General features: G+C 37.0%; 1 protein-coding gene across 1 annotated transcript in view; it reads left to right on the top strand.

The window, feature by feature from the left end:
• CCDC178 (coiled-coil domain containing 178) overlaps positions 1 to 15,037 on the top strand; it is a 114,485-nt gene that overhangs the window by 63,056 nt on the left and 36,392 nt on the right. Inside the window, 1 exon segment of the mRNA XM_054394780.1 lies at positions 8,641 to 8,778. Within this exon segment, the coding sequence (XP_054250755.1) occupies positions 8,641 to 8,778 (138 nt within the window).

Below are 15,037 nucleotides of genomic sequence, written 5' to 3' on the forward strand. Positions count from 1 at the left end.
GGGTGTCTGCATGCATGTTAAGTTCCTTGCTTAGAATATATACTAAATAACCACATTTCCTGGTTTTTGCAGGAAATGTCAGATGAGCTGGTAGGATTCTGTGAAATTCTAATGAGGAAAAATAGCTACACTCGGTTTAAAATATTTACCATAGTTTGCCTTGTTTCTTTGTAGGAGTTACTGCAAAATATTCTCATTTGAAAAGTTCCAGTGGACATAACTTTTACCATTCTGTGGAGAAGTATCTTTCTTTTCTGAGCCTAACTAGGTTTTTAGAATGAGTTTTTGATAAAGAAGCCTCACTATTAATTCTTTAACAATCCCATGTAATGGTTTGCATAAAATGTTTCCATTTGCATAGGCTCTTATTGTATTTCCATTTTACACAAGTGCTGCACTAGATTTTATGATTCCATTTATGATTTGAAGTTTGGGTTCTTTGTGGCTTCATTTAAATGGTGGCACTTAAATGGTGAACATCCAGCAGAAGTTGTTATTACCTTCCGTGTCCTAGTGTTTGTTCTTTGATGTTAACGTTTCTTGGCTCTTTTTTCTCTAGTAAATACTTATCTTTTTTTTTTTCTTTTTTTTTTTTCTTTTTTGTCATTGACCACAGCATATTAAAAAAAAAAAGTGTTTTGGAAGATTACTTGTATTGAAGCTTGACCATGTTTAGGTTTGATGTTACCAAAGAGGGAAGTCCTTGCTACAATTGCTTGGCATTACACTGCATGTGCACATGCTTTTAGGCGGTCTCATTTTTATCTGTGAGTTGCTTCTAGAGGTTAACTCCTCCACAATGGCCTCAGAATCCTTCCACTGAAGGCAGGCAGAGCCTCCAATATTCAGCAATATGTCTCAAGACCTGTTGCCTTTTTTTTTTAATTTCATTCTCAGCCATGCCATGTCTTGTTTCTTGGCTCTCTACATGTCTTGCTGTGTGATTGATCTGATTTGTGATTTGCATCATTCCTATCATTTATGTGTTTGGGCTATCAGAAGTCTTATCTTGTAGGCTTTGGAGAGTGAAGGTTCACGTAAAAAGATCTTGGATTTCACTCTAAAGGGGACAACTGAAAGGAAAACTCCTAATCTCTCTTTCATAAACAAGGGATTTTTGATAGGCATTCTCTGTAGGGCAGGGAAATGACAATAAAGTAGACTCTCAGATTTCTAGGTAGCAAGAGATATGGCAGAGAGAGGTTGAGGTGCAAACATAATTGTGCAGACAATCACAACACTGACTTGACAGAGAGCTGAGCTTAGGGATTAGTTTATCCTAAAATGCAGACCTGTTCTAACTGAATAACTCAGGTTCTGACATTGTGTTCTGTGACAGTCATAATATATTCTGTGTTGAAAAGTTAACTTCCTTAGTGTTTAAGGGTGCAAGATACTTATGAGGCTTTTATTGAGCAAGGTGATAGAGCTGACACAAAAAGTACTTTTGAAACCGTCCATTTAAAAAAACAAAACAAACCCAAACCCAGTTTTGTTCTGTTTTCATTATCTATAGTTTTGCTCAGTGAAGGTATTCTAAACTGCCTTTTTCAGAGTTTTGAGACACTTTGTTCTAATTGGAGTAGAGAGGAGTGCAGATGCATTCTCTGCTATTAAAAAAATCCAGAAAAAAAAAAGGTAATACAAGATTTTTGTTTCCTGCTCCCTTTTGAGATGAAGGTGACACTTTCTTCATTGGAAAAGATTAAAAGAATTATTTAAGGAAGTTTATTTATTATCAATAGTTCAGTAAGTGCTTTAAAAGACAAAAGTAAGTCAAACCTTAATTAGAAGATTTGTAGAAATTATCAAGAGAAATAGGTCAACAGTTCACCAACATCACTTACTGGATTTCAGAATTCCATGAGAAATAATGATGAGGATTAAGCTGTAGCCATACAGGTGGTCCTAGGGGAATTTCATAAAGAAAAATCTAGACATTGGATGTCTACTATGGGTGTTAGAGTGGGCATGACTAGAAAAACTGCAGTGGTCAAAAAAACTTTCAGACCACTGGGTGTCAGCCATGTGCATTGTGACTATGGCACGGTCTGGGAAGCCAAAGGGCTTGTCCCTGGACCAAAGTGTGCAGCTGAGATTAGTCCACACATATTTCTACACAATTTCCTTTAGAATGTTGCTTGAGAACAAACTATCAATGTTGAGTACCATCAAGGGTTAGCGGTATTAATTTTTCCAAGAATTGTAAGAACTTCTGGATGCAAAGTCTGAAAGCTATGTGTCCAGCAGGGCTGGGGAAGTTCTGCTACCTCTCTACTCTGCCCTGCTGAGACCACAGCTGCAATCCTGTGTCCAGTTTGGGCTCCCCAGCTCAAGAGAGACACAGACCTGCTGGAGAGAATCTAAAAGAGAGCCATGAGGATGCTTAGGGCACTTGAGCATCTCCCCTGTGAAGAGAGACTGAGAGCCCTGGGGCTGTTTAGTGTGGAGAAGAGAAGACTGAGAGGGGATCTGATCGATGTCTATCAATATCTGAGGGGTGGGTGTCAGGAGGAGGGGGCCAGGCTGTTTTTGGTGGTTCACAGTGATAAGACAAGGAACAATGAGTTCAAACTTGAACATAGAAGATTTCATCTCAACATGAGGAGAAACTTCTTTCCAGTGAGGGTGCCAGAGCACTGGAACAGGCTGCCCAGGGGATTTGTGGAGTCTCCTTCTCTGGAGACTTTCCAAACCCACCTGGATGCATTCCTGTGTAGACTACCCTAAGTGATGCTGCTCTGGCAGGGGGGGTTAGACCTGCTGATCTCTTGAGGTCCCTTCCAACCTCTGATATACTGTGAGACTGTGTAAGCTGATCCCTCTGTGTGGAAATGAAAAATCACTTGATTTGCCAAGCCAGAACTGGATGCTAAGATTTTTATGATGGGCTACAGTGTTTTGTCAAAATAAAATGTTATGCTGTAAAATCCAGTATATTTCCCACATTTCATTTAATGAAGCAACAAAATGTTTTAAAATTTCCAATAAATTTAATAAAAATAAGCAGAATTATGCCATGAATCTCTTTATTTGCACCTTTTTGTCACTTCAGAAGCACTGTGGACTGAAGTCGTGTAGGTAATAGATATTGTGTTGATTATTACTGTTTACTTTTTTGATACCTTTCTCACTTTAATTCTTACAGCTGTGCAATTGAGAGAACATTTGGGTTTGCATTAGCATCTGAATAAGGAGGTTTATTATTTATTTGCTTCATCTACTCTGCATAGTGCCACTAATGCAAAAATATTAGTCTTTGTAATGACAAAAAGGAAGGTGTGTATCTAATAACCTCTATACCTGGTCATAATGCAATAAATGGACATTCCCACACAGTTTTCCAGAGTAACATTGTAAGTGAAGTTCTTTCTCATGATATGCTCTAAAAATATTGGCTGGTGTGTATATAATCAAACTGTGATACTACAGAAGAAAGAATAATGATGCAGTAATAAAAGTACAAGTTTAACAGTCTAAATCTGTTTTGCAGAAGCCAGTAGCAATATTTGATGGTCTTTTCTTTTTTGCATTTCAGACAAATCTTTCACATTTAAGGTAGAGAGGAGGATGTGGCATTGGAGAAGTTCATGATTCTATGTAATTTGGGTATCTTTTGTATATTTATAGCAACTTTAACCTGAGCTTCAACACTAAATTGCATTCTGTAATGTTTGTAGATTGACTTTATGCCAAGGAAATAGCTTTTATTTTTCCTAAAAAAAAAACCAACTTTGTCTGGAAAAGTCTGCAACAATGAACCTAACATCAGTGTTTAAGTTTTAGAGTATGTAACATGCTTTGAGTATTTTTCTATTTCTTGTTTCCACATTTTTCTCAATAAACACAAACATTGGTCTTAAAACATGTTTATTTAAAAAAAAAAAAAAAAGTTGAACATCTGTTGTGATATTTCCCTGGGGAAACAAGAAATACAAACATGTATTTGGCCACTGACCACATAGCTCTGGAGGAATTTGCTTTTCATCTTTTCTGGTCTTTGAATTATTGATATTTTCTTCCACTAGCATTCAGAACCAGTGGATCTGATGAGATCTTCTTCAATCAATCCCTGGTTTACTGGCACTGTATATCATAACATTTGTTTCCAATTAACTTGTAATAAAAATCTCTTGAAGTTACCCTTTTCCACAGTTAACATCAAACCCAAGATGTGTTTGATCTTCCTTTTTCTTTCACAGTCTATTGTCACTCACATTTTCTGCAACAGCAGTGTTATTTATCCAATTTCTTTTTGTCTTTGAACTTTCACTCTTGTTCTGCTTGCTTTAATACTTTTTTTTTTTTATTATTCCTCACTTCTTTGGAGTCACTAATTTGCTCTTATGCCTTCAGAAGCTGTATTTCTGGCACCACTGGTGGAGGCAGTGACCCCTACTACCTGAAGGCGTCATGCTTGTACTTCCAGCTCAGTGCGTTGATGCCTGTTGGTTTCCATGATATCAAGGAAGAAAAGGACTGTGACTTAAGTGACATATCCAACTTGCCTCCAGCAAATCACTGCTGAGCCCTAGAAAAACTGTTTTGTCTGTCAGATGAAGAGTTAGATCCAGTAACTCCAGCTTTATGGTTTGGTGTTTTTGTCAGGGGTTCTGATTGTTGTTTTGTGTATTTTTTTCCTTTGACTGCAGATCCAGGGGAAGAATATCAAAGTTTGTGTTAGATCACTATATAATATCAACAACATAAATCCCCTGCCTCATGTTAGACTTGTTCAAGCAGAGCTCAGCTCTTTCACTGTGTACCTTAAAAGGGTTGCACTCCTAGAGATTTACTGAGTAGCTGTGAGATCCTTGGTGCATAAATTACCAACCATCAAATGCTGGAGGCAGCATCAACAGAATATCCCAAGAAAGGGGATAGGATCAGTGGGGTAGCAACTCGAGTGATGTTGTAGATTCTGTGACTTGTGGAGTTGAAATTATTTGACAATAAGGATTAGTTGCATCAGTTGGTAGGAGGAAAAACCCAAACAAGTCCTGCTTGCTTTAGTAACATTTCAGGAGCTGAGGGACTTTCTAACTTGCCCTGACTGTGGCACTTGATATCACCATGCTATTTATGCCCTGGGAAGGGACACCTATGACATGTAGCAGACACCTCTGGAAAAAAAAAACACATTACTAAACTCCTGTGGGGAAGCACTATGGGGTGGGAGGGGCAGATTCCCCTGAACACAGTAGTTCTAAGGTAAGTTATTTTTTTATTTTGCTATTCATGCAATGAACAACGTTCTCTATGCCTACAAAAGAAAACAGTCATTCCTGCCTGGGGAAACCAATTTCGTTCCTCCCAACATCAAGTTTAAGTAGTATAACCAATTAATATAGATCCTTTAATAATTAGTTTATTGTGCTGATGCACCTGATTGTCAGAATCAATTGCTTTTACCTTTCAAATAAAACACTGCTGTCAGAGTGTCTGTTTGAAACGACAACTGACCCTGTAAACCACTGGGATTTCTGTCATGTTTATAGCTGTATCCTTATGTGGACAAAATCATTGATCCTAAGATTTGTCTCAAAAATTCTTTGAAAACTTTTGTCATGCAAACATGGAGCTATAAAGTAATTCTTGGATCACTTAAAGACACAAAGTAATTGTTAGTAGCATACTTAATGGAAGAATAACATCATTTGTATTTTCTCTCTGCTGTGGGCACCAAGTCTTCCTTGGGTGTCTGTGAAGAGTCACATCTAGGTTAGTGGTGATCTCTGCAGACTAGGAGGACTGCAGTTTAGTCATTACAATAATTCTGTATGGCTTGAGGTGTTGTGTTGGTAATTCATCATTGAGTTGGATACCTCTGCATCTGCTTTTTTGTAGTCTAGTTCAGCAGCCACTGTGCTAACAACTTGTTGATTAATTTTGAGGAGGGCTTTTGGTGTCTTTATTTTTTTTCTTTCTTCCATATCTTATCTCAATATGAATTTGTATTACAGTAGACAGGAATTGCACATATTCAAATACATTCAGCAGACTCAAAAACCTGTTGCTGTTTGATGAAAAGAGACACCTCCTAAGATGCTGTGCTGAGTGAAAGAAGTCTATGTGCTGAATCAGGTGGAAATTTCCCCACTTCTGGTACCAGATGTCCAGGTAGAGCCTAGCAACACAGCAAGTGTGTTGTAATACCTCCCAGCTTTCTGATCTCTTGAGACACAATATTTTTGTATTTAATAAACCCCAGTGGATATTTCCCCGCTAGAAATTCTATGTCCCTTTTAAATCTTTAAGTTCTTGATATTCATGAGAATCCATGTACCTTAACTGCTCATAGTACAAAGAAATATCTTCTTTCATTTGTTTTTAATATGGCCTTTCCTAGTTTCACTTGGTTTCTCTACTCTGTGACACAAGTTTCATTTCAGATAAGAGCGTTCAAGAAATTCCCCTGAATTATTCTGAAGAAAGTAACTTCATATGAATGTTAAAAAGGAGAAAATGTCTTCCTATACTTTTGGATGTCATTTCCAGACCGTTTGAAGCATCCAAACTTATTTGTTTCCTAGAAGAGGAGAAGGTGGTGTGTTGTGTATTCTAGCATGCCAAGTTTGGTCACAGTTTGACCATCACTCTCTTCTATAAACAGAGAAAGGTCTTACAGACTTCTCTTCCTGCCTACATTCTGGGAAACCCTCTGTAGAAACACCAGGGAATGACAGCCAGGTGTTTAAAGGATGTGTGCTCTTCCTTTGCCTCAGCTCATCTTTCAGAGGAGTGGATCGGAGAGAAAGAACCGTTTCACTTGATCTGTCTCAGCTGACATAAGGCACATGATGAAGCAATTTTGGGATCTGGGCAGCTCGTGTGTGTGGGTCATACAGACATAGCCACTGAGTCTTCTAATACCTGGAGAAGGTTACTGTCCTTTCTTTGGGATGTTTTTGTGTTTCAAAACGTCTGGACCATGAAGGGAGGTTGTAGCCAGGAGGGGGTTGGTCTCTTCTCCCAGGCAACCAGGGACAGAACGAGAGGACACAGTCTCAAGCTGCACCAGGGGAGGTTTTGGCTGGAGGTGAGGAAGAAATTCTTCATAGAAGGAGTGACTGGCCATTGGAATGTGCTGCCCAGAGAGGTGGTGGAGTCACTGTCCCTGGAAGTGTTTAAAATGAGACTGGATGAGGCACTTAGTGCCATGGGTTAGTTGATTAGATGGTGTTGGGTGATAGGTAGGACTGGATGATCTTGCAGGTCTTTTCCAACCTGGTTAATTCTGTGATTTTTAGCTTACACACAATAGTGGAACTTCACTCATCTTGTAGGTATCTATACTGGTACACAGGACTACACTGAGCTTCATTTTCCCATATTCCTTCCATATGTAGAACTGTGATGTTGAAAGCATTACTTGTTTGCAGGTATTGAATATCAACATATTGACATCAAAGTATCAGCCTCCAAACCAGGTTTTACCTCTACTCAAAGATTGATAAAGGAGTAATCACATCTTTACTAAATTCCCCATTTCTTTTTATTATTTTAAGGTATCTGAAAGGCACCTAGCATTTTAATATTTTAGTGATGTAGAGAGTGATAGTTCTGTACAGGAATAATTTTTACATTTAGTTGCATAACCATGGGCAGCTTCTAGCCAAAGTTTTGAGAAAGTACATAAAATACAGATTCAAAAGTGGATATATCTTGATTAAGACATTGCATAGGAAAAAGGAGTAAAATCATTGTTAATGTGCTAACTGTCTTGGGAAGTCCCAAAATTTAAGTGGCTTCAAGGGATGACTAGGAACCTGTTCAGGCATGCTGCTATTTCCCTTGGACAGTTTTGTCTTCTAAAGGTGAGACTCTAAATTACCCACTTGGGAACAGAGTCAGAAAACATATGGATTCTTCAACATTATGCACTGTGACCCCAGAAGAACTTAGACTTTATTAGTCCACTAATTCACAAGTCGTTTTTTTTTTTTTTTCTTTTCTTCCTTTAGAGCCACAGGAGATACTAAAGCAAGGTTTGAATTCTTCCAAAGTTCTCTAGCTCTCCTGGCTTGTGGGCAAACTTGTAGCTATGAAATATAGCCAAGAAGTTTGCTGGGTCACAAACATTCCCAGTGTGTATTTATGTTGGCTTTTCACAGGGAGCTTGGGTAGCAGCAGTGGAGTTTGACTCTCTTAGGGTTCACATATCAACGGTGGCAGGAACCTGGGAAAATTAATCTAAATTCCTATATGCTCACAGTGCATTTTTCTGTGTCAGTTTTCCAAATAATTTGGAGAAGAAAGATGTGGATGAAGAATTTATTATATTCTCTGGCACTGATGATCATTTCTATGCAGAAATCTACCTTAGGTGCTAAGGTAGAGGATGTTGTGGGTGTTTTTAAGTGCTTTCTACTGTAACTATTTACAATGTTATTTTCTGTACAAGTAATTTATTAATAACATTTACTTTATTATAAATATATTCAGCAAAATCCTCTCCACTCAAAATTAATTTGCAGTGTTTCCATTTGTTTCACTGAGACCACGATCTTGTCATCTATGTTTTGCAGATGTTGATAAGTGAATGAATCAGGGAAACTCTAGAAGTGACCTATGATTTCCCATTTTAGAAAGGCATTTTGCAGTAAGTGTTATCACTTTTCTCTTTAGGCTGCTCTGGAGCAAATAATTGAAGAAAATCTGTGGTTAGCTCAAGAATATAAAATCTCTCAGAGCTCCTTCTTAGAGAGTAAAGAAGATCTCCTGCAACTCTGTGACAACAGAATCAGGGCAGAAGCTGCCTTTAGAGATCATCAACAGGTCAAGTGCTGATATCACTCATTCAATTCCTTTATATAATCTCTAAAATTAATTTGATCAATGCATCTACTTAATAACAATAGAATACTTGCTAGTGATTCTTATCACCTGAGTTCTTATTTTCCTCTCGGCTGTTTCACATGTGTTTTGTTTTTTTTTTTTTTTTTGCTTGCTTGCTTTCTGTGTTTTCTTTAATTTTTACAGAGCAGTTCATGTAAGGTATTCAAAATTCATTATTCATTTATTCCACTTTTTCACCTGAAATGTATTTATTTTTGTAAGTATATTATGCAGTAATTAAAATGTACCTTATCATTACCTGAAACTTCTCCATAAACCACTTTTGTCTGTAATTGTGAGTTTTATGACATCTACAGTCACACTCTGTAAGCCTTTAATTTAGAAAACACTCAAATGAAAATGAGAAAAAGGTTAATTCTACTTTTATGAACCTCCATGGTGGAGGTCTAGTGGCCAGGTGTCATGTTTTATTGACTAATTAGTTGCATTTAAAAAGAGAGCTTGGGATTTTTTTTATTGTTTTTAATTTATGGAACCTGTGGAACCTGAGCCAAGTGCTACTGTAACACTTATGGAAAGGTAATGCCAATTCACAGAAGGAAAAGTATTTTGTATTTCATTTTCTTTGGGTTTATGTATACCTCTCAAAGTAAAAGCCTCTCAGTGACACAACTGCAGTCAATTAAAAATATTGTTCAGATATTTTAGTCAGGTTATTGCCTGCTTGCCTTTCATGTCTATATTGCTGAAAATTAATCTGCATTTAAGTCATCGTCCTCACAGACCTGAAGTTCACATCAGCAATTTCAGGGAAGAATCTTTACCAACTCCTGTTGTTTATGCAGGAAATAGGACCTGATATCTTGATATTTGAGTCCAGTTTCTAGAAGTGCAGTGTAGAAGTCTTCAAATAAATCAATTAGATGTGAATTTCAGAGTATTTGCTGGTACTTTTATCAATCCATTTTGTCTTATACCTCCATCTTCAGCCATTGCTCCCTTCCTCATGTGCCACTTCAGTTAATCTCTAATTGTGAAATTCAATGTTTTCAGCTTGTTCCTGACAGATAATCTCTTTCCAAATATTCCTGTTGACTGCATAGCTCTTCTATACTTCAAGAGCAAAGCTGGTTTAAGTTATTTATTCTTTGGAACAACCATATTTAGAGACCCAAGTTGGAGATTTAAACCATAAAGAACTAGAAGAAATGATTGTTTACCCTTCTTCATGGAGCGTCAATTCTGTTGTATTGATATGAGAGCAGAGGCAATATTATGAGTAGTGAAATCTTTTTCTTAGAAGGACTGGGTGAGAGAAGGAATTTGAAGTATTTTTTCCTGTGCATAGTTAGGGCATAGTCTCTTCAGGCCTCTCTACAGAAAGGTATTGCTATGTTAGGTTATCACCTGAAGCATTTATTTCTTTGGATGTAAGAATATCTGTCTTCTACATTCTCAGAGTTTTATAGTTCTTGGTGAAAACTCTTTGTGAAAGAGATTTCCCACTCAACACTTGTGGTAGTTTTAAAGGCTATGCCTTTAAAATTTTTCACAGATTTAAAGCAGAAAGTAGTAAAAATGTAAATAAATCACTATTGGGGGTAAAAAGAAAAATAATGATTATTCTAAACAATTCTATTGGAGGGATATCTCCCATAAGATTTGGTTCTCAAAACAGTCTCCAGTTCTGTTCTTCTCTTCTTGTTTTTTCACTGGGGTGATTCTAACAGGCTTGGCTGACCTTTGCTGCATTTGTTTTGTCTGATATTAAACCTTCTCTGCTTTTTTTTCCCCCTCTTGTACAGGGAGGGGAGGTGGGGAAGCAGCTTTCCCAGGTCTTTTGGCTAGGGAAAAGGGGTCCTTGTGCTGTTGTATTAATTCTAAATACCTGTGAATATTGTCAGTACTGTATATTTGTAGATATTCATTGCATTTCATTGTAGATTGTAGTTTGGCTTGTAAATACAGCTCCATTTGCTTCCAAACTGAGCTAATCTGGTGAAGTGTAATGTTTGTGGGGGGGGGGGGGGAATTTTCAACCCACCACAACACTTTATCTCTTCTGGACACAGTAAGGATGATATTATCACGTATCTCAGTGATGTAGTCTGGAAGTAAAGAAAATTGCAAATGAGTTGGCATATATTAGTGCTTTCTTCCTTCTCAATCTGAATACAATAAAATAAACATAGTAAAATATCACAAAATAGCAGTGCAATACCAACAGGATCTAGTTTCATCAGCAGTGCTCTCTAATAATTTGTTTGGCTTTTTAAAACCTTGTTTATGAAGAAAATGGTTATGAATATGTTGCTATTCCATAAGAGGTTATAATCAGCATTACAAGGCATGCACCTTGCTTGTGGTAGGAATCAGTGATGCCAATGTTTGGAGTCTTGGACAATCCTCTGTGCCACCCAGCAGTGGTATGTGTATCAAGAGGAGAAATTCTGTCCACAGTATCAAATTGAGGATTACAGAGATAATCTAATTTTCATTTTTGATAACTCTGTTGTAGAGCTATTCACTAGTCCAGCTATTAAAACAATAAAAAAAGTATTTAGGAACTACCCAAAAAAGGTGTTGATTATCTACAGCTCCTACATAAAGAAGCTGTACTTTCTTCTCTCATAAGACAATTACAACTGCAGCAGAAAATCTATTCTGGAGGAGTGTAAAAGTAATGATTTTTCTAGGTGCTATACTTTATATATGCATTACAATGACATAAGCATTCAGGAAGAAGAAAGTATGTTCATCCTTCCCTAAGTCCTGAGAACTTTCTTCTCTCTCTATATATACATGCAAGTACTCAAAATTAAACCCCAGTTTTTGGAAATACTAATTGAAAAGGCAAATTGGGTTGTCTGATTTTTTTGGGTTTTGTTTGGTTGGTTTATGTTTGCTTGATTTAGGTTTGGGGAGTTTTTGTGGCTTTGTTGTTGTGGTGGGGGGTTTTGTTTGGTTGCATGTTTGGGTTGTTTTTTTGTTTGGGTTTGGTTTTTTTTTTTTTTTTTTTTTTTTTTTTTGTAGTTTTTTTTTTTTCTTTTAGTTTTCTTTGCTTATTTTCAACTGTATCTAGTAACTTCTCCAACTAATGAAGTAGGTTTGTTCAGTCCCTGAAAAGGATCCTCTTGATGATAGGTGAAATAATGCTTTGGAAACATGAAGTGTTTTGTCATGACTTTGTAAGCTTCTTTGCATGAGGCAGGTGAACCTCCTGAGTGGAAGGGAGTGCTGAGCAGAGGCTGTGTGCCCATTCTATAATCTGTTTTCCCTTCTCTGTATCTTCCACTGATCAGTACTGCCATGTTGGATGTGCTAGCTTCATTCTCACATGAATCACCTTTCCATCTTTTCTAGATGACATTGGAATAAACTGTGGTGGATCTTGACACTATCATAGCATCAGTCAGGCTTGGAAGGGACCACAAGGATCATCAGGTTGGACTTTAATGATCCTTGAGGTCTTTTCCAACCTTGTTGATTCTGTGATCTAGTTCCAACCCCTCTGACATGGGCAGGGACACCTCACACTAGGTCAGGCTGGCTAGAGCCTCATCCAGCCTGGCCTTAAACATGCTGTCTTTGAGTACATTCTATTCTGTACCTGATATTTTCCCTAAACATTGGCTTCTGGGGGCAGTTAGATTTTGATTTTTATTATAATATAAATAAATTATTAGGTTTTATAGGTTGTGTTTTGGTGAGGCAAAATCTTGTCTGTAAAAGATTTATGAGTTGGTCTTTATGTGGTAGACATTCAGGTACAAAACCTTGCTTATGTTTTTTTTGCCCTGCCACTATATAGCAGCAGTTTCTTCTGGATATCTCAATGAATTAGCACATTAACATCAGGAATATGATTATGCCTTAAAACTAAATCTAATTATTTGCCTTATCTTTCTTTTTGTATTGAATAATTTCAGAATATCCATTCCAGGAGCAAAATTTGATATTTCCAATATACTGTGCTAATGGTTGTACTGTAGAAATGGGGTTTTGTTCTCTAATTTCAGTGTGAGTGAATTCCCAAATGTAGAGATATGAGACAGCATTTCAAGTCAAAAGTCTCTTTACTTCAATCTGCTTTTAACAGAGCAAGTGGCAGAGTCACACAAAAGTATTGAGAATTGTTTTCATTCATATAACTTTATTTAAAAACAGTCTCCAGGCAACTTGTTGTGGTATAAAAATGTCATTAAAATATTCATTCTGGTATTCAGGATCTGCTGTCTTCAGGTGGGTAAGAGTTTGAGGGGAAGGGGGCCTATTGATCTCAGTTTCTCTTTTTCTTTTTTACTTCTGGATAACTGACATATTATTGCAGTAAAACATATGTAGGGTCAATTCATGCTGAATAGTTATTAGAAACCATGATAACAAAAGTCATTACACTGCAGTTCAGTTTTGACAGTAAAATTTCTGCAGCATTATCACAAATCCTCATGCATTAGTGCAATGATCCTTACTATAGTTTCATATTAGAATCAAAAGACTGCTGTAGCATGCTGGATACAAAGAGTCATGTGAGTCAAGTGAAGTTCTTTTATGCTTTTATAGATAAGGTATTTTCATGCATGTATCTGGCTCTGAGCCCTCTTGAATATCTCTGCCTTTAGTATGTTGCTCATCTGGGATGTCATAGTATGGCAGTGCATTAGAAGTTGGAAGGGACCTCCAGAGATCATGGCTGTGTTGTTTAGACAAAACAAGTGGAATACAAAGTAAATCTGGCAATGGGCTCATGTCAGTCTAGGCAATTCATTCCTTCTGAGTTTGCTCTTCCCATCCACTGACCTAACTGAAAAAATACACTTCTCATATAAACCAGAAATAGTTTTGTCTCTAACCTGTGGGTTTGCTCAGTCATGTCGCTTACCTGGAGGTCTTGGGTTGCTCCGAGTCTTCCCAAGTCTAATAGTGAAAGCATGGATAAAATTATGGCAAAAATGCATGTGCCCCTCCCACTCCTCATTCCCACTTTATAGCAAATCTTAAATTAAAAAATAAAATTATCAATGATTCAGTGTGAAAGAAATAAACAGAGAAAAATATCTCAGAGTGTTAATGTTTCTAAGTTAAATGTTTCCCCAGCATTCAGAGCTCTTTTGTTTAAGAACAGAAAAGTGTGATGGAGCCAACATGAGGATTTTGGCAGTGTAACAAAGCTAAATAGCACCTAGAAAGCAAAAAGTGTCATTTACAGTATTTTTAACTGAGGTTCTTTCTGCTTTTAAACTTTGTGATGCTATAGGAAGTTGATAAAATAGCCATTTTTCATATGAAAAGATGAGGAAAAAGAGACATCTCCAGTAAGCTTTTTATTATGCAAATATGCTGAACTTTCTTTGAGCTAATTCTATTTAAACAATGTAAACATCCAGTTAATGTTACAATTAAATTGGAATCAATAACTCAATAAGTTCAAATGACTCAATCAGAAAATTAATATAACAAGCAGCCAAATCAAATTATTATTTTGAGAGCAAAAGGAAGTTATTGAGCTAATTTATAGAAAACTCAGTCTCTGTTCCACATGAATCTCAGGGGTGAGTCTGGTTGCAGTTTTACTGCACAATAGAGTTCTACAGTCATAGAGCATAGACTTCAGTGTTAGATCCTGGTCTCCCAGAAGAAGGTATCTCATGACATAAATTGTGTGGGTTTGGTTTGGTTTGTTGTGTTTTGTTTTTTCCTAAAAGAAATACAGAAATTTGATAATTCATTTAAGCTTTATTTTTAAAGCTGAGTTTTCTCTAATGCCTGAAGACAAAAGATGAGGACAAACTGCCTTTTTTTTTTTTTTTTCTTTTTTCCTGGAGAGACTTATGCCAAAGTTTCCAAGTATTGGTGTCTCCCAGGAAGAGTGAAGGCTTGAAGCAGAAAACAGTTAGGATAGATTCACAGCAGAAAAATAGAAATTTACTGGGAGTCAATATTGCTGATACTGATCCCTGTCAGTTAAACAATGGCTGGTAGGAATGAGGGGACCTATTGTGCTGTTCTGATTCCTCTACTGTCTCCTAGTGACAGTGAGTCAAATTCCCCTTCCATTTTAGGAGGCTTTGCCACTGGCAATTATTTACCATGCTAGGAATTTTTTGTCCTGCTCCCTTGAGAAATTTAAGAGTAGTATCTAATGATGGTGTTTCTGAGATTAAAGTGTCTGGTCTGCAGCATTAGTGAGTCAGCTGCAGTAGTGTGTTACATCAACTGCAATTATTTACAAGTAAGC

This window comes from Indicator indicator, chromosome 31 (genome assembly GCF_027791375.1).
Source record: "Indicator indicator isolate 239-I01 chromosome 31, UM_Iind_1.1, whole genome shotgun sequence".
NCBI lineage: Eukaryota > Metazoa > Chordata > Aves > Piciformes > Indicatoridae > Indicator > Indicator indicator.